A 25,980-nucleotide genomic window follows, 5' to 3' on the forward strand; every position below is an offset into this window, starting at 1 on the left:
ACTGTAGGCTCGGACGCTGTAGGCCCGGGTAGTGTAGGCCCAGGTAGTGTATGCCCGGGTAGTGTAGGCCCGGATAGTGTAGGCCCGGATAGTGTAGGCCCGGATAGTGTAGGCCCGGACGCTGTAGGCCCGGATAGTGTAGGCCCGGATAGTGTAGGCCCGGATAGTGTAGGCCCGGATAGTGTAGGCCCGGATAGTGTAGGCCCGGATAGTGTAGGCCCAGACGCTGTAGGACCGGACAGTGTAGTAGGAAAAAAACTGCAGATGCTGGTTAATATCTGTCTACCTTCTGGACAGTGTAGGTTCGGACAGTGTAGGTTCGGACAGTGTAGGTCCGGAGGCCCTAGCGCCGCCTAACGGACGTTTAGTAGTAACCCGCCTCCCATCCCGGGCGGCCACCATTGGTGGAACGGGAGCACGTGGCCGCTAGCTGGGTGAGGTCACCTAGGGCGCGGGGCGGTGACGTCACCTTGTCCCGTATTTGGGAGTGAGATAGTTAGCACCCCTACACTCAAGAGCAAACACAAGAAAATGCATACATTCGAAGCTTGGACTGTGCAGGATTAGTGTGATTGAGTTATTGCAATTATATAGGGTGCAGGCGAGACCATCCCTAGAATATTGTGCTCTTCCTACTAAATCACAATCTCAGATTAAGAGCTCAGCTATTCCAAATTGAGATGAGAAGAGATTTCTTCAGCCAGAGGATAATGAATTTTTGAAAGTCTCCATGTAAGAAGTTTGTGGGACCTCAGTTGCAGAATACATTCAAGACAGAGGTCAATACATTTTTGGGTAGCAGGGAAAATGATGACTATCCAAGTGTCTGAATAGCCTACTCCTGCTTCATTTCATTTTAGTTCAGAGCTACAGTATTGAAACAGGCCCTTCGATCCACAGAGTCTACACTGACTACCAATCACCCATTCACACTAGTTCTACCTTATCCCATTTTCTCATCCACTCCTTGCACACAAGCGGCAAATTTAACATAGAGGCCAATTAACATAGAGACCTGCACGTCTTCGGGATGTGGGAGGAAACCGGAGCACCCGGAGGAAACCCACGTGGGGACAAGGAGAACATGCAGACTCCGCACAGACAGCCCCCGAGGCCAGGATCGAACATGGTATAACACACAAACACAGTAGCTCTGTGAGGCAGCAGCTCTACCAGTTGCACTACTGTGCTGCACGTTTTACGTCTCTTATGTTCTCCCAGCTGAGCCCGATGCATCAAAAGATGAGGAAAGCACACACATTGCATAATCACTCTCTGTCCCTGCTCTGTCATTGTTGATAGAAGTGCACATGAGGAGATTAAGATATTGGCCTTGGTTCCAATACATTGCAGGGTCAGTGATATAAAACATGCCCATTCCCTTGAAGTGCAGGAAGGCAATGGCCCTCCATAGAATCATCTCCACCTCAAGAGTGAACACATACAGGAAGAAGGGAAGAAATGTATGGAGCTCCGGCAGCGGCAGCGTGTTCGCCCGCTGGAGCTTGGGTCGCGGACATTTCACCGTCCGGCGCGGCCTAAAATATGCCGCGGGATTTTTCTCTGCTGGGCGGGGGCTTCAATGTCGGGAGCCACGACCGCCCCGACGTGCAGCAACAGCAACAGCAGCAGCGTGTTCGCCCGCCCGGATCGGACTTATCATCGGCGGAGCCGGCCGTCTTCGGAGGCTGCGGGAGCGGCTGGGACTCGCCTTGGGCCGGCCCGCTGCGGACCGTCCGGCGCGGCTTCCAACCACAACAACCTGACCGCGGGATGGGACAGCAGGAGAAGGGAAAGACATTGTGGCCTTCCATCACAGTGAGGAGAGAGAGGACTGGAGGAGGAGACTCACTGTGATGGATGTTTCTTTGATGGATGTTTCTTTTTTTATGTGTTTTTGGGGTTGTGTAATTTTAATGCCTATTTAATGCTTTTATTGTTGGACTGTGGGTGACTGAATTTCGTCCAATATTGGATGACAAATAAAGCTATCTTGAATCTTGAATCTTGAATCTTGGAGGGAAAAGAAGACTTGTTGAATCTGTAGAATCCTGTAATGTAATTTCTTCAATAATGATCAACCTTGTTTTTTAAGGTGTCCACAAAATTGGGTGAGAATCACCAATACTGCAACATTAAGGTAAAAATAAGTTTCTCACTTTAAAAAAAATATCTCTAGCATATTAGCACATCTATCAGGAAATTACTTTAAACCAGTGTCACTGTCGCCATGTATAGAAACATGCACTACATTTCTACACAGCAAGATCAAACAAGGTGCTATTTACAATCAAACTATATTTTGACTCCTGCAATCTCACAAAATGTCCTGAGTTCAACGTATTATGTTGTTTTAAAGATGTAGATTTGTCGAGGTTGTAAACAATGAAGTTAATACTACTCCTGGGCAAAGCAGTTTAGGGCACTGCCATTTGCAGGGTTAAATTGACTTTGGAGGAAGTGCAATATACTGCAGATATACCAGACTGCTGCATGAACCCTGAGGGTAACATTTCAAGGAGAGCTTACAAAGGTTATAGGTGTATCACATGGTGTGGAGTGTGATCTCAGGAATGAGATTAAGAAACGCTTTCACGAAGCATCTGGCATTCTTTTTAAGAGACAGGCAGTTGTAAATTCAAAGTTAAATTTAAACCTATTATTCCTCCTTTTTTTAAACCGGATTATAGGCATTATAGGATGTGGGATTCTGGAGTTAGGTCACAGATCACGCTGGGCTTTACTGAATGATGCGAAAGGACCTGGGTCAACCTGTTCCTGTTCCATCTTCCTAAATTTTGAAATGTTTTTCATATTCCAACACATATTCATGGAGATAAATTAAAAAGGAACATTTGTGTCAGACAAATAATGTGACCACTCTGTGTTTCTCTTTAAAAGGAACGGCGCAGTTTTAGCAAATGTTTCCATCTGTAAATGTGTTGAATAATGAATGTTCTGTGCTACTTGCCAGTGCTACATTGATGGCCCTTATGGGACTCCAACGAGGACAATCTTTACCTCAGAACACGCAGTTCTGATTGGAGCTGGAATAGGTATCACCCCATTTGCCTCTATTTTACAAAGCATTATGTACAGGTGGGTTCATATCACAAGCAGCAATATTAATAGCAATTATATCATTATGTTCTGTATCCTTGTGCACCAGGCTTGGTTCACCTATTTTAGCAAATCATTATCAAAATCAAACACTTCACAGGTGAAAGGTTTGGAATAGAGTGGATACGGAGACTATGTTTCCATTAGTTGGAGAGTTTAGGACCAGAAGGCAAAGCGTCAACAAAAGGATATACCTTTAGAAAGGCGATGAGGTGGAATTTCTTTAGTCAGAGGGTGGTGAATCTGTGGAATTCATTGGAATCTGCGGAGGCCAACATTGTGAGTTTTTAAGGCAGAGATTGACAGATTCTTGATAAGGGTGTCAATGGGTTATGGGGAGAAGGCAGGAGAATGGGGTTGAGAGAGAAAGATAGATAATCCATGATTGAACAGGGGAGTAGATTTAGTAGGAAAATAACTACAGATGCTGGTACAGATCGAAGGTTTCACAAAATGCTGGAGTAACTCAGCGGGTCAGGCAGCATCTCTGGAGAGAAGGAATGGGTGACGTTTCAGGTCGAAGAAGGGTTTCGACCTGAAACGTCACACATTCCTTCTCTCCAGAGATGCTGCCTGACCCGCTGAGTTACTCCAGCATTTTGTGATACAGGGGAGTAGATTTAATTGGCTGAATGGTCTAATTCAGATCCTATGACATGAAATGAGTTAGAGGAATAAAGGGAGAAGTTGAGACATCCCAAAGATAATGAAGATCATGACGGGGGCCAAATGCTTCTGAGCTGTAATCCAGGCAGACAATTTGTTTGTTCCCATAAGCAGCAATGGAACAATGGCCAGGTAATCAGCTAGACCTATGCTAACTGGAAGATAAATACAGGGAGAGGGAAGAAATACCTTCTTCCTCTTCATATAGTGCAATGGGATTGATTTATAACCATCTCTGTTCCTTGGTTGAAGCTCTCATCTGGAAAGTGTCAACTAAAGTCCAGCAGAAGTCAGAGCAGGGCTACCTTCAAGCACCCTGCCCCAACAAGCATTCTTCAGCATCAGTCTCAGAGTATTTCCCATTGCACCAGTGGAAAGATTGCCATCTCCCATACCGTGTAACCTTTGGTCTCTCAATGCAGATTTTCAAGTCGGGGGGTAATTATGTGGTGTAAATACATGTTCAGGTTCTGAATTAACATCTCTAAGGAGATTATAATGAGCATGGGAACATTAAATTAATCTATCTTTATGAGTTGAAGAGTTTTACATGCACTATTGCTTTCATGGCATAGCTGTCTATTATGTTCAATCTTGTCTCAGGGAGAAATTTGTCTATGGTCACCAGGACTAAGCATAAAGTTGAATATTGACCTTGAACATTGAATTCTCCATATTTGGTTCTCATGATGTCAGTGGGATTGAATGCGTAAAGCATGTGCAATCAGGGAACAGTGTACATCAGTGCATTTAGTGGTGGCAGAGAAGGGTGAATACATCCCCCAAAAGTCTTATCACATCAACAGGTGAGAAACTGTGATGTTTGATGGTACCCTATGTTGAAATATTAGCCACGGAACACATAGGTTTCCATCCATTCAGTTAATTTGAAAATGATGTGAATTTTGTTTCACGTGGAGACACAAGAAACTGCAGGTGCTGGAATCTTGTGCAAAACACAAAGTGCTGGAGGAACTCCGTGGGTCAGGCAGCATTTGTGGAGGGGATGGACAAACAATGGTTCGGGTCGGGACTCTTCTTCCGTCTCAACAGACGTTGTTTTGGGTTGTGATGCTTCCTCAGACTCCTGAAAAAGGGTCTCAACTCTAACCGTAGTCTGTCCAATCCCTCCACCAATGCTGCCTGACCCGCTGAGTTCTTTGTGTTCCGTGTGATGTGAAGCTTTTTACTGAGAGAATTGAATCTGAAGATTCATCCCAAGGAGAGTTTTCATTGAGTTTTCCTTTCACTCGATATTGTTGTGAATGCCTTGAATGTTTCATCTTATAAAAATGATCTCCTCAAGTTGGTAATTTAGCGCCTCTTATGTATTTCAGGTATCGCATGAACAAACAGAATTGTCCCAATTGCAACTACTCCTGGTGTGAAAATGTCAAGGATTATGAGATGAGTCTGAGAAAGGTAACTGGGCTCACGAGAGGTAGTTGCCCTGAGTTGCCAGACATCACGGGTTGGCTTGGGATCACTGGAGGTTAAGTGTGGCCATCTTCAAAGTTCTCTCACCTCTAGGACTTTGCTGTGAGCAGCTCAGCAGCGTAGGTGGTGCGGTGGTAGAGCTGCTGCCTTACAGCACCAGAGAGTCAGGTTCGATCCTGACAACGGATGCAGCCTGCATGGAGTTTGAATGCTCTCCCCATGACCGCGTGGGTTTCTGCCCGGCTTCCCCCCACACTCCAAAGATGCACAGTTTTGTAGGCTAATTGGCTTCAGTAAAGATCGTATATTGTCCCTAGTGTGTAGCTTAGTGCCAGTATACGGGGATCAGTGGTTGGCGTGGACTCGGTGGGCCGAAGGGACCAGTCTTTGCACTGTATTCTTGGGATAGAAATCACAGGAGATAAAAGGTGTTGTATTGAGGGCAAGGTAATAGATATGACTTATGTAGAGTTTAGTAATGGCCTTTGACAAGGTCCCACTGAGCAATCCGGTTTAAAAGGTGAGGTCCCATGGAATTTCGGGCAAGTTGGCAAACTGGATCCAATATTGGCTTGCCAAGAGGTGATAGAGGGTGGAGGCAGAGAGTAATTCTTGTTATGGGCCTCCAGTCTAGAGTCTAGAAGCATTGGCACTGGCACTTGCTGCTTGTAATGTATTGGATGTGGGAGACATGATCACAAAGTTCGCAGATGACATGACGATTGTCGGAATTGCTGATAATGGGGAAGAGTCTTTGGATGCAGTGAGATATTGATCAGCTGGTGAAATGGGTTAATCAATGGGAGATGATGTTTAATCCAGACAAAGGTGAGATGAGGGGGGAGTGCTAAAGAGGTTGGGACAACCACCGTGAATGGTAAGGTCCTGGAGTATTGAAGAACAGAGGGATCATGGAGAACAAGCGTATAGATCCTTAAAGCTGGCAACACAGATGGAGAACATGGTTAGGGTGGCGTGGGGAGGCTGAGATTCATTAGTTGAGGCACTGAATACATGTGCAGGGAGATTATGCTCCAACTTTATAAAATCTTGGTCAGAATCCAGTTGGAGTACTGCATGCAGTCCAGGTCACCCACAAGAGAGGAAAGATTTGACAGTACTGGAGAAGGCGCAGAGAAGGTTCACCAGAATGTTGGTTCGGATGGAGCGGATGCACGATGAGGAGGGACCGGAGAAGCTGGGTCTGTTGTCCCTGGAGCAGAGGAGGTTTAGAACTGACGTGATCGAGGTAAGAAAAATGATGAGGAGCCTGGAGGAAACTTTCCCCCCTCTCAGGGGTAGGTAGAAACTAGAGGATATAGATTTAGGGTAAGGGAGGGGGAGACTTAGACGGGATAAGAGGGACAGCTTCTTCTCCCTAGGCTGTTTGGCAGTCTCAAATTAACCTACTCACCTGCACGGCTTTGCGATGTGACTGCAAATTGGAGCACCCGGAGGAAACTCAGGCGGTCCCAGGAAGAGTATGCAAACTCCACACAGAAAGCAGCGGAGGTCAGGATTGAACTTGGGCCACTGGGTGTACCAGCTGCGCCATTGTGCCACGTTGCACACACTTGTGTCCTGGTCACCTTAGGGTTAATGTCGAAATAAACCTGTCAGCCCCTGACAGTTGAATGTTTACATATCTCCTCGCACCTCTCTCGACCCGAAACGTCACCCATTCCTTCTCTCCCGAGATGCTGCCTGACCTGCTGAGTTACTCCAGCATTTTGTGAATAAATACCTTCGATTTGTACCAGCATCTGCAGTTATCTTCTTATACCTATTATATCTCAACTGGTGACGTTTGATCGGAATGGACAATCGGAGGTAAATATTCCTCTCTAATTCCAACCTTTCACATTCTCGTCTGCACATTGAAACCGGGGATGAAATTGAGGGGACAACAGTTTTAATTTGCTTCTGCGTAGTTTTAATTGTGCGTTGTAATGGGAGAACCACCTTGCAGCTGTCTGCAGCTTACGCGCTTGCCCGCCCAGTGGGCAACCGAGCTCCAGCTGGGTCTGGGATGCTCATTGCATGAACTTTACTGAGCACCACAGTGGTTACAGTGGCACCAGCCCATTGCAACACGGCACTGCCACAAAACAACTGCTGCCTATTCAATTAATAGGCTGGGCCCGCCTGGCTTTGTGTGAGGCATTAATAGGCTTTGTGAAGTCACTAATTGAGTTGGCACCGGCTTCTGGGAGAATTGGGGACTTTGCTGCGATCCGTGAAGAATAAAACGATGCCTGTCAATGGGCTTGACTGTCAATGGAACAGGAGCAGCTTCACGGCTAGCCAATACCATTCGAAAGTATTTCACAAACGCTAATTAATTAATTAATGTGATGAAATATGAATGGGTGTTTTCTGAAAGCAACAGACTTCGGTGGAGATTAGCAGGGAGCAGGAAATGATTAGGCGATGGTGATTTAGATGAAGAATACCAGCTGTGTCAGAAACCCATAAGAAATAAACATCTGTGGTTCATATTTAAAATAACAAGAGTGTTTTCTCCCCTGTGCCCTTGAAATTTTGTAGATTGGTCACATTCTGGGTATTTTCAAAGAGCTAAATGTGAAGTGCGAACAGGCTGACCATTGAAAAGAAAGGCTCCAGGGTCACTCCTCATTCCTGCAATCATCTACGCTCGTCCACAGCCCCTTCCCCACACCACCCCAACTCTGCTCCTTAAATCTACATACATAGATCCAGGGATAATTAAAGAATTTTACAGTTCACGCAACAGGTCCATGTTTTTGCTCCAACCTTTCTTCATCTTGTACCGTCAATGAATCCCTGTTTCCCTTTGCCCTCATCTGTTTGTCTTGCTCCCACTTAAACACTTCCTTGCCTGGAGTCGGGGAATCGAAAACCAGAGGAGATAGGTTTAAGGGGAGGGAGAGGGATACTTTTTACTTTTATTGTCACGTGTGTTAAGTCACAGTGAGATGCTTTGTTTTACATAACTAGGCATACAAAGAGTTGCTGTGAAGACCCCCCTCTCTAGTTCTCGATGAAACTCCACTCCCGGCCCCCCTTTGTCCTCTGTAGTCTAGGGGGATAGATTTAATAGGAACCTGACCACCAAGGTTCACTAAAAACCTTTTAGTTTTTGTCCTTCAACAGTTCACAGCAATTTCTGCTATTTGCCGCAAAAATTAATATTAATCAAATTTCCTTTTATTCTGGGTTAGGTTTATTATTGTCATGTATACCGAGGTACATTAAAAAAAAAGCTTTGCTTTGCATGCTATCCAATTAAATCAGATAATACTTTACATCTCACCAATCAAGCCAAACTCATGTACAATAGATGGAGCGAAGGGAAAGATGCTGAGTGCAGAATATAGTTAACTGCTAAAATTGGTGCTAGATTTACAGGTAGAAAAGAAATTTAAAAGCGTGGGGCAATTGTATCGGATGGTGGTAAATCCTCCTCTGGGACCAGCATGCAAAGTGTCTCCACACTCTGGCACCATCTTGTACGAGTTTTATCTGTGACATTCTCATATAATCATGTCCTGTTTCTCGTCTAGTTTGTAAGTGGAACCATTTTCCCTGAATGTCACTTTATCAAACGCCATTCATAATTTGAAAGACCTTTCTAGTTTCTCAGTGTTCCTTTTCCTCAGGGACTTCGCCCAGTTCAACCCTTTCTATTGGGTATGAACCCAGAGCTCTGATCTCATTCTGGTAAATCTTTTTTATATCCTTTTTTCCTGTGAATAAAATCATAGAATTGTTACAGCCCATTGAGTCCTTGCTGGATATCTGTAGGGTAATTCAGTCTGACCCTTGGCTGTGCTCTTCCCCCTGTGGCTCTGCAGATATTCTTTCATAAGGTTTAAATGAAATGTTTTGTGCAGGTTTAACATCTCAGATTTCAATTCTGTCTCTCTTAAAGTGAACCTCACTCTTTGTTTACATTGTGGCCTCAACAGTGCTGTTATTTATGGTGTTTTGTGCTCCTAGTTCCCCTTGTTCTATCGTCTCATTTAAACAATTATATATTTGATGATGTGGGGAGCTTTCTTGCTCTTGCATATAGCTGGCATGGAATTGATGGTCTGATTGACCTTCTGTGTTGTAACCTTTCGGAGACTCTGTGAGGATGTAGTGTTATTTTAGACTTTAGTGATACAATGCAGAAACAGGCCCTTCGGCCCACCGAGTCCGCGCCGACCAGTATAGTAGCACAATCTTACACACTAAGGACAATTTACAGAAGCCAATTAACCTACACAATTGTACGCCTTTGGAATGTGGGAGGAAATTGGAGCACCCGGAGAAAACCCACACATTCACAGGGAGAAGGTACAAACTCCGTACAGACAGCACCCGTTGTGAAGATCGAATCCGTGTCTCTGCCGCTGTAAGGTAGCAACTCTACTGCTGCGCCAGTGTGCCATCTAATTTTTACTCAATTACACATCATCTGCATAAATGTAATTGATATTTTTTGAATTTTGTCAGAGTTCTCACCACTAACCACTTTTGGTCATCACTTCATAGAAACATAGAAAATAGGTACAGGAGTAGGCCATTCGGCCCTTTGAGCCTGCACCGCCATTCAATATGATCATGGCTGATCATCCAGCTCAGTATCCCGTACCTGCCTTCTCTCCATACCCCCTGATCCCTTTAGCCACAAGGGCCACATCTAACTCCCTCTTAAATATAGCCAATGAACTGGCCTCAACTACCTTCTTTGGCAGAGAATTCCACAGACTCACCACTCTCTGTGTGAAGAAATGTTTTCACATCTCGGTCCTAAAAGACTTCCCCCTTATCCTTAAGCTGTGACCCCTGGTTCTGGACTCCCCCAACATCGGGAACAATCTTCCCGCATCTAGCCTCTCCAACCCCTTAAGAATTTTATATGTTTCTATAAGATCCCCCTTCAGTCTTCTAAATTCCAGCGAATTCTTCCTTTTAGTTTTTTGCCTTTCAATGGTTCAGGGTAGGGTGTAGCAATTGATTCATCATATAACTGAAAAGCGCTGAGAGATAAAAACCACTTCATTCTTTGAACACTGTACCTGCAGCCCATGTCAAAACTGGTGGGACTTTTGTTGGCAGCGGGTGCACTGTTTTTCATCCAGCAATGAATAAGTTCTTACTATGGTGCGCGTTTATTCTCTCATGCTTTGAAAAATCAGGCTGAAACAACTCAGTCACTGAGCAGCTAAGCCCCGTGCATTTTTGTGTGTAATCCGATTTCTGGTTGATAAGCCTGACTTTACCCCTCTTAGAAGTCTCTCTCAACCACTGACGCAATATTTAAAAGCTGAAATATTCAAACTTTTCGGTTGAAATTTTTTTTTTTTTTTAAAGCATACAATTGAAAAACGAACAAAAAAGACGATGTCACGTAAAATAGTTACAAGAACTCAATGAGAATTTAGGGCAGCACCGTAGTGCAGGGTAGAGTTGCTGCCTTACTGCGCCTGAGAGTCTCAGTTTGATTCTGACTATGGGTGATGTCAGCACGGAGTTTGTACATTCCTCCCTGTGAACAAGTGGGCTTTCTCCCAGTGTTCCAGTTTCCTCCCACACTTTGGCTTTGGTAAAATTGTAAATCGTCCCTTGTGTGTAGGATAGTGCTAGTGATCATTGATTGGTGCAGACTCGGTGGGCCAAAGGGCCTATTTCTGCACTGTATCTCTAAAGTCTAAAGTCTCGACCCAGAGAAAGTTGGGAACTTGCTCCTAGGTGGATGGATGAAAATGATCCAGGTGGTTTTAAGGGGAAGTTAGATTAGCACTTGAAGAAACTAATGGAGGGCTACTATAAAAGGAGCAAATGAGGAAGGGGTAGGAGGGGGTTTGAGTGGAGCACGAACATCAGAACAGATTGGGTGAATGACCTGATTGTGTGTTGTAGTTTTCAATGTAAGTTCAGAGTTTTGTTTTGGAACCACTACCAGGGTATTTTGACTGTGGGATAGAATTTATAGTGAGCAGTTTTCAACAACAAACGATCAACGACAATGACTCCATTTTGTGGTTAATACTTCTCTGCTGTTCATCGTTGCTGCGATTTTGTGACTATCCACCAGCCAGCTCCCAAGAACAGGCTGCAGGGACCGACTTCCCTCATCTACATCCTTCACTGCTTCGGCATCATTGAGAAACAGATGTTTACTTGGATTCTATCGCATAAAATGACGGCACAACTAAACAAATTGAAGAGGAGTTTCTCACACCCAGTTTGCAAGAGAAGTTTGGCTGCTATTGTGGATTGGGGTATTTGTTGAATCAAGTTTAGGTCCCCTGAATTTGGTAAAATAGGTCTGGAGATGTCCCTCCAAAACTCTAATCGGTTGCATCCTATCTAACTGGAGTGATGAAGCAGAGGCCCAGATTCATAACCCACAGACAAGGTCAAATTCCGCCATGGCTGCAGACTAACAAATGTAAGTTCATTCGGTAAATTCTGGAATTAAAATGCAAGCTGCAATGAGGGTCATGAAACTGCTGGATCGTTGTGTGCAGTTTTGGTCTCCAAATTTGAGGAAGGATATTCTTGCCATTGAGGGCGTGCAGCGTAGGTTTACTAGGTTAATTCCCGGAATGGCGGGACTGTCATATGTTGAAAGACTGGAGCGACTAGGTTTGTATACACTGGAATTTAGATGGATGAGAGGGGATCTTATCGAAACGTATAAGATTATTAAGGGGTTGGACATGTTAGAGGCAGGAAACATGTTCCCAATGTTGGGGGAGTCCAGAACCAGGGGCCACAGTTTAAGAATAAGGGGTAGGCCATTTAGAACAGAGATGAGGAAAAACAATTTTAGTCAGAGAGTTGTGAATCTGTGGAATTCTCTGCCTCAGAGGGCAGTGGAGGCCAATTCTCTGAATACATTCAAGAGAGAGCTAGATAGAGCTCTTAAGGATAGCGGAGTCAGGGGGTATGGGGAGAAAGCAGGAACGGGGTACTGATTGAGAATGATCAGCCATGATCACATTGAATGGCGGTGCTGGCTCGAAGGGCCGAATGGCCTACTCCTGCACCTATTGTCTATTGTCTATTGTCTATTGTTGTAAAACTCGCCCAGTTTACCAGTTTCCTCTGGCGAAGGATTACACCCTCTGAACAAATTATAAAAAGTTTCAAAACTGGACAGAGCATGTATTTATCCTGTACCTCTTGATCTTTGTTTGGAATGTAAACAAGAGTCCATAAAGGGACCACCCCGAGCCTCCAAAGATTTTAAGTTTAGGTTTATTATTGTCACGTGTACCGAGGTACAGTGAAAAGCTTTGTTCACAGTCAGGGTCGTACAGCATGGAAACAGGCCCTGTTGGTCCAACTCATCCATGTTGATCAAGATGTCACATCTAAGGTATTTATTCACAAAATGCTGGAGTAACTCAGCAGATCAGGCAGCATCTCGGGAGAGAAGGAATGGGTGACGTTTCGGGTCTCCCGAAACGTCACCCATTCCTTCTCTCCCGAGATGCTGCCTGACCTGCTGAGTTACTCCAGCATTTTGTGAATAAATACCTTCGATTTGTACCAGCATCTGCAGTTATTTTCTTATACAAGATGTCACATCTAAGCTAGTTCCATTTGGCCCATATCCCTCTAAACCTTTCCTATCCATGTACCTGTCCAGGTGTCTTTTAAATTTATTATTGCACTTGCCTTAACTACTCCCTCTGGCAGCTCATTCCATATACCCACCACCCTCTGAGTGCAATAATTGCCCCTCAGGTTTCCATTAAATCGCTCCCCTCTTACACCCACGCCCTCTAACTCTTGATCCCCCCCCGCCCTGGGGTAAAAGACCCTGATTCTGCATTCTATTCAATCAGATCAGACGATGCTGTACAAATCAAGTCGCAGTCAAGTACAATGAGTGGGGTAAAGTGGAAGATACAAAGTGCAGAATATAGTTCACGGCATTGAATCACATCAGTTCCATAGACAAAGTTCAATGTCTGCAATGGGATCGAGGTGAATCGGGTAGAACCCCAGCTATGGAAGGGTACACTTTCTCCACGTTACTTTGAGGCGAGCAGGTTTCACAGCCGTACTCTGGATTATGACTAGCCCCTGCCCTCCAATTTATGCGTTACATTTAAAAACATATGCCAGCGTTCGCAGGCAGGTGAACGTAGTGACACCAGCCAGAATATAGTGACACCAACCAGCTGTCTGTAACGCTTCTGCAGTTCTGGTGCTGAAGGTCATGAGAGCACTAATACATTTCAGATGAAAGATGTAACTTTGAATGGCATTGGTACTCTGCAAGAGATTTAAGATCCAGGTTTGTGGTTGCAGGTTGACTTTATCTGGATCAACAGAGACCAGAAGTCCTTTGAGTGGTTTGTTAGCCTCCTGACTAAACTGGAGATGGACCAGGCTGATGAAGAGGCTCAAGGTAGGTTCCTAGCACCTGAGAAGGTGATAATATTGAAGTCATCCTCTTACTCCATGCAGGGTCCACCATAACCAGCAATGTACATGGGTACACACTATTTTATAATGATCACCGCACGATGTGAATCACAGGTAAGATCAGTCTAAATTACAGCGTGGAGCACATGACTCAGGGAGTACTTCTCCATGAGGGTGTGCATGCCACGTGTACAGTCGGCAAGTCGTTGGTTCCAGCGGCTTTAGGGCTCGTCTACCTAGCACGTGAAGCCTGGGTTCGGCAGATTGCGCGGAGGAAACCACCAGAAGGTTCAACGGGCAGAAAGACAATCCCAGCAAAGCGCCGTGGAGCGCAAACAGGGCAGAGTGAGACACGTGGGACACTTCTGACCATCCACTGCATCCTGACCTGTCCCCAGCCGTCTCGACTATGTCTTGCTGCTGGAACCCGATAGGCCGGGACGAGAGAGTGAGGCCGACGATGTGCGGTCGAAAAGTGAAGTCATGGTCATCTTCGAACCCGAAGGACGAACAACAATAAGAACAACAACAACTTCTCCTTTCCTTTCAGTGGAGGCAAATAGTTTTGGGGGACTAAGTTTACATTAAACATTGGTAATTTAAATTTTATTTTATTACTCAACATTTTAAAATGCTTTTGTGTTTTTAAATCTCAGGAATTTTACTTTAGGTTTTAGTTTTCAGAAAATGTTGATCGTTTTAAAAATTTAGATGTTTCTGATTGTTCAAACATTTTTGGTGACTTTGGCAATTCCAAGAATGCAGTTTAACCATTGACTCAGTTCGCTTTCATCCACTTTACCATGGAGCAGGTTCTACCCAGCAGCCTCTTACAGGTCCTGTTATCTCATTGAGTCACAGAAGGCCCTGTCAACATGCATAACTTTCACTATGATCCATTTGGCTCTCAGTTTCAATTAGTGTCTGTTCAGATTACATCAGGTAAATTCGTTAAAGTCGGCAGCATCTGCGATGTCAGGTCTTGAGCTAGTGTTAATATTGATGTTGGGAGAATGAAAAATGGAATTAATGTCAGATTAGTGTAAATAGGTGGCTGATGGTCAGTGCAGACTCAGTGTCCCAAAGGGCCGATGTTCTATGCTGCATCTTTGTTATTGTATGCCACAGGATGCCTGAGAGATTGTCAATAGAACAACGTTTTACATGTTAGTAGGTGCCACTAACGATTTGATTGTAAACAAAGACATTAGCCGTCTCAGATGCAAAACCTTAAGAAGGGTATAGAAATTTGAAATGTTTAAGGCATCTTTCTGTGCATTTTTCTTCACCCATTTGAGATTAAAAAGTTGACAATCACGTGGAAAAATAATACTAAAGTAGTACCAAAGATAGACACAAAATGCTGGAGTAACTCAGCAGGACAGGCAGCATCTCTGGATAGAAGGAATGGGTGACGCTTCGGGTCGAGAAGAAGGGTCTCGACCTTGATCCAGAGATGCTGCCTGTCCCTCTGAGATACTCCAGCATTTTGTGTCTATCTTCGGTGTAAACCAGCATCTGCAGTTGCTTCCTACACAAAGGAAGTACAATCTGATGAGATAATGTCAATGAATCTGCCATACGTGGTGTGACCATGAACAGAGCTGAAAATTTGTGCAAGTAATGGGTAATGTTTAGAATAAAGTGGGACCTGGTAAGGGGGGGGTGATGCGAACAAAGGGAGACCCAACCGGGGGGGGGGGGGGGGTGACTAGAACAAAGGGAGCCCCAGCAGGGGGGGGGAGGGGTGACGAGAACAAAGGGATACCCAGCGGGGGGGGGGGGAGGGGTGACGAGAACAAAGGGAGACCCAACGGGGCGGGGGGGTGACTAGAACAAAGGGAGACCCGGGGGGGGGGGGGGGTGACGAGAACAAAGGGAGACCCAACGGGGGGGAGGGGTGACGAGAACAAAGGGAGACCCAGCGGGAGGGGGAGGGGTGACGAGAACAAAGGGAGACCCAACGGGGAGGGGGGGGGTGACGAGAACAAAGGGAGACCCAGCGGGAGGGGGAGGGGTGATGAGAACAAAGGGAGACCCAACGGGAGGGGGGGGGGGTGACGAGAACAAAGGGAGACCCAACGGGGGGGGGGGGGGGGGGGAGGGGTGACGAGAACAAAGGGAGGACCCAGGGGGGGGGTGGGGGGCGGGCGGGTCTGCGACCTTGTGTGGCGGCAGGTCGGGTTTGTAACTTGTCAGCATCAGAAACGTGGCGACTCTTTGTACACTCCTCAGAAGAGGTCTGCTGTACGATTTCACCTAGGAACATGTGACAATATAAGGTATCATCGAATAATAATTTCTTACACAAGTCAGCACAGAACTACATCATACTTGATAGAATGATTGGGTTATTTGATGCTATCCTTAAGGAGTACTGTTAGATATGTACACCAAACAAACAAACAAACAAACACCAGAGTTTCTAATTGTTCAATTGTTCCCAATGTGCAGGCAGGTTTCTGGAGATGCATATGTACATGACGTCTGCCCTCAGTAAAAATGACATGAAGGCCTTGGGCCTACAAATGGCTCTGGATCTTCTGGCAAAGAAGGAGAAGCGCGATTCCATTACAGGCCTACGTACCAGGACGCAGCCCGGCCGGCCAGACTGGAGCAAGGTACAGGTAGCATCGGCTCCCCTTCCTGGAGAGCTGTTTGTAACGTGACATGTCCGTACATCGGAATGAACAAGAAAAAGGGTTTGGGAGGGAATGACAGAGTGGTGAAGGGAGCGTGAGGAGGCGTGGGAAAAGCGGCCGCCAGCCAGCCTCACGGACTCAGTGAGTGGGTCTGCCCAGCTCTGCTCCGTCCGCCCAGCCCCCCGACTGTTGAGGTGCGGGTGGAGGGAGGGGAGGTGGGGCGAGAAAGCGTGTGAAAATGTCCCGTTCTCACCCAGCAGAAGATATCTGGAGTCTCACAGCAACTGGTAAATACATCCCCATCCATTCCACCTGTCTCCCAAATGCTTGCTGCTCTGTACAGGGGGTGTCCATTGGTCAAGTGTTTGTAACCCAGGGGGGAATCTGTAACTGTGTTCATTTATAGAAGGAAGAGAGTGAATGAGAGGCTTAGATGGGGTAGACAGTCAGAATCTTTATCCTCGGGTGGAAATGCGAGAGGGCACAACTATAAGGTGAGAGGGGAACTATAAGGTGAGAGGGGAAACTATAAGGTGAGAGGGGAAACTATAAGGTGAGAGGGGAAACTATAAGGTGAGAGGGGAAGCTATAAGGTGAGAGGGGAAACTATAAGGTGAGGGCACAACTATAAGGTGAGAGGGGAAGCTATAAGGTGAGAGGGGAAACTATAAGGTGAGAGGGGAAACTATAAGGTGAGAGGGGAAACTATAAGGTGAGAGGGGAAACTATAAGGTGAGAGGAGAAACTATAAGGTAAGAGGGCACAACTATAAGGTGAGAGGGAAACTATAAGGTGAGAGGGGAAACTATAAGGTGAGGGGAAACTATAAGGTGAGAGGGGAAACTATAAGGTGAGAGGAGAAACTATAAGGTAAGAGGGCACAACTATAAGGTGAGGGGAAACTATAAGATGAGAGGGGAAACTATAAGGTGAGAGGGGAAAAGTTTAATGGAGATGTGTGCGGAAGTTTTTTTACCCAGAGAGCAGTGGTGGCTCGGAACGTGTTGCCAGGGGTGGTGATGGAGGCAGATAGTGGTATTTAAGAGGCTTTTACATAGGCAGATGGAAGCGCTGGGAATAGAGGGATATGGATCATGTACAGGCAGCTGAGTTCAGTTTAACTAGATATCATATCCGACACAAACATTGTGGGCCGATGGGCTCGTTCCTGTACTGTTCTATGTTCTGCAGAAGCAGCAGCCAAGGACAGGAATAAACCTAGGTGACACGGGTGCTTAGATGAACACCTATGCCACCGCTAATGTACTTAATGCTCCTTTCTCCAGCTTGATGGAAAGATCATTTTGGATCAAGTCAAGTTTATTTGTCACATACACATACACAATGTGCAGTGAAATGAAAGGGGCAATGCCTGCGGATTGTGCACAAAAAAGAATTACAGTTACAGCATATAAATAAAGTTAATAAAGTTAATATAGTGTAGACAAAATTTAGTCCCTGGAGTTATAAAAGTTGACAGTCCTGATGGCCTGTGGGAAGAAACTCCGTCTCATCCTCTCCGTTTTCACAGCGTGACAGCAGAGGCGTTTGCCTGACCGTAGCATCTGGAACAGTCCGTTGCTGGGGTGGCAGGGGTCCCTCATAATCTTGCTTGCTCTCGATCTACACCTCCTGATGTATAGGTCCTGCAGGGGGACGAGTGTAGTTCCCATGGTGCGTTCTGCCGAACGCACTACTCTCTGCAGGGCCATCCTGTCCTGGGCAGAGCTGTTCCCAAACAGCTGGACAGGATGCTCTCTACAGCCCCAGAGTAGAAGCAATGAAGGATCCTCAGAGACACTCTGAATTTCCTCAGCTGTCTAAGGTGGTAAAGGCGCTGCTTTGCCTTACCCACCAGTGCGGCAATGTGCGCTGCCCATGTCAGATCCTCTGTGATGCGGACTCCCAAGTATTTAAAACTGCTCACCCTATCCACAGTAGACCCATTTATCTCCAGTGTAACAAACCAAAGTATCTTTGGAGACAAGATGTGATAAGGTGGCTTACCAACACTAGTGACATTGCCCCAGTGAGCACTGCCTGTGGAAGCTCCAGGTTGCAGATAGGTGGGGACAGGGAGTTGTGTGTAGTGGGGTGATTACAGCATCAGCATCCACGTCTCACCTTCTGGCAAGCACAGGCTTCATTACAGAAGAGCAATGTTAACGAGAGGGGGGAACTGGAAGAGAATACTAATTTGGTTACACAAGCTGGTAATTGTTACCTGTGGGGATTTAATGCACCGGCCAGCTCTTTGCATTCAAAAGGCAAAAATGTTGAACAGACACATCGAAAATAATTTATAACACAGACACTTTACAAAGCTTCTTAAATTACATAACAACTGTAAAAAGAGCTCTTAGATTATGACAGATTGACAGATTGATTGTGCTCTTGTTCAGCTGTAAATCAATTGATTTTTATTCCCCCTATCTTCCTTTGTCCTATCGATTTCAGCCAACCACTATGTGGGTGTGAGAAGTGTATCAAAAGCTTCAACAGCAATTTAATCTAATGATGCATGTTTTACAGTAGCAATCACTAATGTATTGCAACCAAAAGTTGCACTAAGAGATATTTTAATAACACGTTGTAAAACTCTGCGTATCTCAACACCAGCGGCAGTAACCTTGCCTTTTATCTTCCCACAAGGGAATCCGCAGCAATTCTCTCAGTGGGTTATATTTAATAATTCCCACTTGAACGTTTCCTGCATTGTGGTTGATGGCTAACCACATTGGTCTTGTGGACCTGATGATGTACTGACTGGGATTTCATTAGGTTTGGTTTGAAGAAATTAGATACTTGAACTTCAGGCAGGGGTGCTTAAAGAACCCGGGTTCGATCCTGACTACGAGTCAATAGTCAATCAATAGTCGTTTATTTGTTACATACACATAAATGTGTAGTAAAATGAAACATTACCCGCAGTTGAACAATAAGACCAATAAGATTAATCAATAAAAATGCAATAACACATACAATCACAACTAACACCAAACAAAAAGAAACATCCATCACAGTGAGTCTCCTCCAGTCCCTCCTCACTGTGATGGAAGGCCAGAATGTCTTTTTCTCTTCCCCTGCCGTCTTGTCCCGCGGTCAGGCTGTTGGAGTTGCCACGTCGGGGCGGTCGGGGCTCCCGATATTGAAGCCCCCGCTGGGCGGTGAAAAAAAATCCCGCGGCCTATTTCAGGCCGCGCCGGATGGTGAAAGGTCCGTGGCGGGCCGACCCAAGCCCCGCGATTCGGGGCGGGCGGACACGTTGCCTCTGCCGCTGCCGGAGCTCCCGATGTCGGCCCCCATCCAGGGGCCTGCGGGCTTCCGATGTCCACGCGGCCCGCGCCGGAGCCTCCGAAGACGAGTCGCAGCCGTTCCCGCAGCATCCGCAGGCAGCCAGCGCCGCAGGTGGTGAGTCCGGACCGCGGGCTCTGCGAACCAGAGCCCCAGGTGGTCCCAGGTGCATGGCCGGTGGTAGACCGCAACGGGAACGGAGACACGACACAGAAACAAAGGTCACGTCTCCGTTCTGGAGAGAGAATGTTACAGTTACATTTCCCGTTCCCTCCCACCCACCCCACCCCCCCCAAAACATAACATACAACACTACATTATATTAACACTACAATTGAGACAAAAACAACAAAAAACACAAAAGACAGACGGACTGCAGGCAAGCCGCAGCTGCGACGGCAGCGCTGGCTCCTCATAGTGCTGTCTGTACGGAGTTTGCACGTTCTCCCTGTGACCCCGTGGGCTTTCTCTGGGTGCTTTGGTTTCCTCCCACACCGTAAAAGCGTACAGGTTTGTAGGTTAATTGACTTTGGTAAAATTGTAAATTGTTCCTAATGTGTTGGAGAGTGCTAATATACAGGTATCGCTGGTCGACATGGACTCGGTGGGTGGAAGGGCCTGTTTCCGTGCTGTATCTCTGTATCAGTAACTGAGCCTCTGCTTATGCCCCCTTACAGCCAAACGAGAGTCGTAGTGAACATTCAAGCATGGTCAGCAAGTGGCTGATCAGCATTCTCACATAACAACACAGAAGCAGGAACACACCATTTGGCCCTTTGAGTTAACTCCCCCATTCACATCTGCTGACCCTACATCACGTTGAATCCCACATCAATGTTCCCGGAAACTGCTCATTGATGCTAGTTTATCAGTGGTGATGTTTTGTGCACCGTTTGTACTTTCTCCCATGCTACTTCACCTCGGCATCCATCTGTACATCCTTCTTTTCCAATCGCTAACCAGCTTTCCCTCAACATTGATATTAGCACCGAAGCAAACAATTAGGAAGCTGCAATGACAAGGAACTGCAGATGCTGGTTTACCAAAGAGTGCTGTCCTGCCCTTCCTCCCCCAGCTTTCGTCCCCCCCACCCCCCACCACCACCCCCACCCCTGTAATCAGTCTGAATAAGGGTCCAAACCAGAAACGTCACCTATCTCTGTTCTCCAAAGATACTGGAGTAACTCAGTGGGTCAGGCAGCATCTCTGGAGAACATAGATGGGTGACATTTCGGGTCGGGACCCTTCTTCAGACTGATTATGGGGAGGGAGGGGTGGGGGGATTGAGGGTGGGAAAGAAAGCTGCAAGGGAGGAGGCAGGCCAAAGCATGAGCAGTAAAAGGTAAACACAGGCGGGGGGGGGGGGGGGGGGGGGGAGGGAAGGTAAGGTGCTAATAGGCAGATTATTGGACAAAGGCCAGAGATGAAAAGAGAGGTGGGAGCTCAAAAGGATAAAGAGTTGCTAATTGAGAAGCTCGGGGGTAGAAAAGTTATGAATTGTGAAGCCGGTGAAAGGAATGCAGGTGCAGGGGAAATCCTAGTTAGGTTAGGAAGGTGAATGGATGAGAGGATTTGGGTCCAGGAGAAAGTTGACATAAACCATTGGTGGACAAAAGATTCAGGGGGAATGTGAGGTCATATGTTCTTGATCGGAACAATATAAAGTCAGTAGGTGTGAGAAAACTAGGGCTTTCACAAGGATATTGGATTGACACAAGGGAAAATACTTTGAAGACTGTTGTTTAAGAATTGAGGAATAGGATTATGTTGGGTGTCCACCAGGGAGCTAGCATGCACTCTTTGGGCTGAATGGCCTCCTGAACTGTAATGATTCCATGATTCTACAGTCCAATCAACAGGGATAGAAGGTTATTGGAATTTATCTTTATGGAACTGAATTTTAATTAGGTACGGGATGATGAAGTTTTAATATGCTCTGTTAATGTACAAGGAACCAAGAATTCAGGTCAACTTTGTTTTCCTGTCCAGCTACCTAACCTTACCTCTTCTGCGTCCTTGGAATCTGAGTCACTGATTACCTATAAACGAAGCACCATTTCTATTTGGAATTCTCACAGGTACTCTGATCTCCATTCTGTGCCACCATCAGTTTACAATTAGGTTCATTTGTTTCACAGGCACAGAATCAATGCAATACTATTTTTAGTGAGAGCGATTCCAGGATGTTTGCCAATGTTTTTGGAAATTGCATTCCAAGTAGTTTTAAACTAATGTCCTCACACCTGATCTTTGCTCCACTGCTTCGCTCTCATCTGTCTTTGGCTTCCGATGTCCTTGTAAACATTCATATTTATGGATGGAACTTCAGTGAACAGATGCTGCAAGCAAATGTAATGTTAAAGCACATCTTCCTTTTAATTGTGTGTGGCCTGATGCTAGTGGAACCTTTGTACTAAAGTTGTTCCTAGCATTGTGTAGATCTGAATGGGCTCAAGGTAGACATCGATGTATAACATCCTCTGTGTTTTCTCCGTGGGTTGAGATTCATGTTTGGTAGTTCAGTTTAGGGTATGGAAATAATACATCAGGAAGTTCTGAACCAGGAACTCATTGGTATTCCAACACAGTTGCTAAATGCACTGTGTGGAACTGAGACATAGAGACAAAGAATGCCAAATCTTTAGCCCCAGACTGTGCAGTTATGCAGGTCCCTGGCGAGACTGCACTAGGAATATTGTGGATAATTGTAGTCGTAAGTCTGCCTAAGAAAGGGTGTGCAGGAAGGAACTGAAGATGCTGCTTTACACTGAAGACAGACACAAAATGCCGGAGAAACTCAGCGGGTCAGGCAGCATCTCTGGAGAAAAGGTGATGTTTTGGGTCGAGATCACTTGCCATTGAGGGAGTGCAGTGCCGATTCTCTCCACTGGCTTTTTGGATGGTGGGTTAAATGTAAAAGGGGAGGTTGAGCAAGTAGGCTACACAAATGAAAGAAAATTGAAACTTCAAAATTCTCGTCGAGCACTACAGGCTGGATGCACGGAGTATGTTCCTCTTGACTGAGGGGGTCTAGAACCAGGGTTCACTGTCTCAGAACAAGGGACGGCCATTAAGGACTGAGATGAGAAGAAATGTCTTCATTTAGATGGTGGAGAATCTTTAGCATTCTCTCTGGCAGTGGAGTGCGGAAGCTCAGTAATTGAGTTAATTCAAAATGGACTTCAATAGATTTGTGGACATTACGGGAATCTGGAGATATAAGATGTACGAGTGAGGCCGCACTTGGAGTAGTTGTACAAGATGATAATAAGGTCATTGTTGGTGTGCAGTTTCGATCACCCTGCCATACCCATCTCTCAAGGACCGCAGCAATTCAAGAACTCAGCACACCACCTCCCCCTCAAAAGTAATCCGGAATGTATAATTGAATTTATAATGTAGGTATCATTGGGTACTATGAGTTGTAACATGTATGTGCTTTGTTAAAATTTAAATAAAATGTAAATTTTTTTTAAAAAGTAATCCGGAATGAGCAATAAAATGGTGGCCTGTGTAACCCAAATCCAGTGAATAAATTTAAAAACTGCACTTTCAATTATGATTTCAAAACTCTTCATCGCGTAGTTTTATTTGCACTTACAATTAGAATAAGAGTTAGCTGGTCGTTATTGTTAGGTTTTGAGGGTGAATTGTTTCTGGCACACCTAAATATAAGTTTAAAAGCCGCTGCTGTAGATGGTGTAATGTAATAATGAATCTCTGTATGCTGATGACCTTTTGCTTTTATCTTCCAGGTTTTTCAAAGGATTGCCGATGAGAACAAGGGAAAGGTCCATGTATTTTTCTGCGGTTCTCCAGTCTTGGCTAAAACAATCAAGGCTCAGTGTGAGCGATTCAGCTTCAAGTTCTACAAAGAAAACTTCCAGTGATGTGTTACGGTTGTGCATCAACGCGGGCTTTCCTCTGATTCAATGTCGTGGGCACAGTGTGCTGGACCCCTCCCCATCCAGCCTCGTGCAAAGCATTGGCCCAGCAGGGAGCAGGAATTTGCTTGTGATTGAGTGACCCAAGGTGGTTGATAGAGAAACAGCTTAGACTAGGCACAGGAATGAAGGAAAGTAACAAAGTCTGTATTGCACTATTATTGTTTAAGGGTTTGAATAATGACTGACAGGATGAGGTTGAAGCGAGGCAGTGAGGAGAGATCTTGTCTGGTTATCAGAGGAATATTTTGGCTGATAATCAATGGTTTATTCTCACATGTGCACAGTTGCATATTTTGGCGCTGTCTACAAAGAAAATGTCCAAAGTCCAAATACCATACGCTGGGCGTCCATGCATATTCGAGGGCAGGCGTGCATTTGATTTAATATCTCATCCAAAAGAGGGTGTGCAGCAGTACTGTGCTTCTGCATCAGTGCAGGATTTCAACACACAACCTACTGACTCGGAGTCAGGAGTGCGTGCACCACACGGGAATGATCGGGAATGAGTGGCTAATGAATGTCCCGTCTGATGCCACCAGCTATTCAGAACAGAAAGTCATGGGCGTCATCTCCAGCATGTGCTGGGTTCCTTGAGTTGCGGTGGACTGCCGCGGAAATGTGAATCAAAGAGTCAATCCGCTGAGAAAGATTCCCAATCCTGATTTTCGTGAAGCGAGTCATGCTGTGTTGTGGGTTGAATCGTGAAGCACCTGGATGTTGAATAACTACCCTGGCACTCATGGGTCACGCGTGAAATTCGGCATTTTGATATCGGGAGTCCCACTACCTTTGGAACTATGTTAAATACTTGGCGAGAGTCTTTATAAATAAATAATTTGGGAGAGGGTGGGGTGATTACAGGGGTTTAAAATTAATGGAATGAGTTCAAATATTTACTGAAGTCTCCCTTTTGAACATTGTATTCACATTCCCTGCATCATAGTGGATGCAGTAAAGTCATTAGAAATGTGCATTTTAACAGAGGAAAGCCCAGGTATCTGCTATGACAGTCAGAGGGAGACCTTGTACTCCAATCTGTGTCTGTACTTGTACAGTTTTTCTGATGTGTGTTGGTGCCATAGAATAATAGTCATTACAGCAGAGGTACATGTCACCAGCCTTCCAATGTGCCTGTATAATGAGTGCTTTTAAAAGAGTAAAGTAGCTGGTTCATGTTGCTTACAAAAGAGGTAACTTGACTGGCACGGCTTGTAACAAGGTTCTCGGAATCATCGTGTATAATAGAGGTAGAGTCCACACTTCGTTCTGCTGCCACACTATCGAATTATGTACCTAGTTGTGTCCTGCCTATACATTTTTAAGGTGAGAGGGGAAAGATTTAATAGGAACCCGAGGAGCAACTTTTTCACACAGAAAGGGAATATGGAATGTGGGTGTATGGAACGAACTGCCGGAGGAGGTTGTTGAGGCAGGTGCTATCGCAAGGTTTAAGAAACATTTAAGACAGGTTTGGACAGGTTTAGAGGGATCTGGGCCAAACACAGGCAGGTGGGACTAGTGTTGATGGGACATGTTGGACCGAAGGGCCTGTTTCCACGCTGAATGACTCTATGACTCTAACGTACAATGATGATGTTCATTCACCGTACTATCCCATGTGGGGAATTGTTGGCTTGACCCAGATATTATCTATCCAGTAATATTGTTCAGAATTGCCTAGAAAGTCTGATTGGTCACACTCACATACTATTGCACTTTACAGACTCACAGACAGATATAGCTTGGAAACAGGCCCTTCAACCCATCAAGTCCATGCTGACTATCAACCACCCATTTACACTAACCCTACTTTAATCCTTGTATTCTTTCCATATGCTCATATTCCCCTCACAGATTCTCCCACTTGCTTACACAGCAGGATTTACACTTTACAGTCACCAATCAATCTACCCATGCGTACAACTTTGGGAGATGGGGAGGAAATGGGAGTGCCCAGGGGAAACCCACTTGGTCACAGGGAGAATAGACGGACTAGTTTGTAGATTCATTGGCTTTGGTAAAATTGTAACTTGTCTCTAGCGTGTGTAGGATAGTGTTCGTGCATTGGGCATCGCTGGTTGGTGCGGACTCGGTAGGCCAAAAGGCCTGTTTCCATGCTATATCTCTGAACTAAACTAAACTAATATTCAAACTCCACACAGACAGCACCAGAGATCAGAATTGACCCCTGGTCATTGACACTGTGAGGCAGCGTGCTGTGCTTGCTGTGCTGCCCACATGTTTACCAAACCCCAGGCAAGCTTCAACTTATAATCGTCAAGTGAACCAGAGAGGAGTTCAGAATGTGCATGTTACAATCAACATGCTCGCATATAAATAATTTATACCCAAAGTTGTGCATGCCAAATTCCACGGACATTTTAACCTAAGGCATTGTCCTGTTCCTGTGGAGGAAGTGGGAGCACTCAGGAGAAACACACATGGGCACAGGGAAAATA

At 45.5% G+C, this 25,980-nt stretch overlaps 1 protein-coding gene across 1 annotated transcript in view; it reads left to right on the plus strand.

Annotated features, from left to right (window-relative positions):
* The window catches only part of nox5 (NADPH oxidase, EF-hand calcium binding domain 5), a 60,473-nt gene extending 37,009 nt beyond the window's left edge, over positions 1-23,464 (plus strand). Inside the window, exons 11-16 of the mRNA XM_078427184.1 lie at positions 2,096-2,140; positions 2,975-3,099; positions 5,124-5,208; positions 13,522-13,621; positions 16,093-16,259; positions 23,330-23,464. Of these exons, the coding sequence (XP_078283310.1) occupies positions 2,096-2,140; positions 2,975-3,099; positions 5,124-5,208; positions 13,522-13,621; positions 16,093-16,259; positions 23,330-23,464 (657 nt within the window). The remainder of the gene's footprint in view (positions 1-2,095; positions 2,141-2,974; positions 3,100-5,123; positions 5,209-13,521; positions 13,622-16,092; positions 16,260-23,329) is intronic.
* Positions 23,465-25,980: the final 2,516 nt, after the last annotated feature.

Source organism: Rhinoraja longicauda, chromosome 33 (assembly GCF_053455715.1).
Source record: "Rhinoraja longicauda isolate Sanriku21f chromosome 33, sRhiLon1.1, whole genome shotgun sequence".
Lineage (NCBI taxonomy): Eukaryota > Metazoa > Chordata > Chondrichthyes > Rajiformes > Arhynchobatidae > Rhinoraja > Rhinoraja longicauda.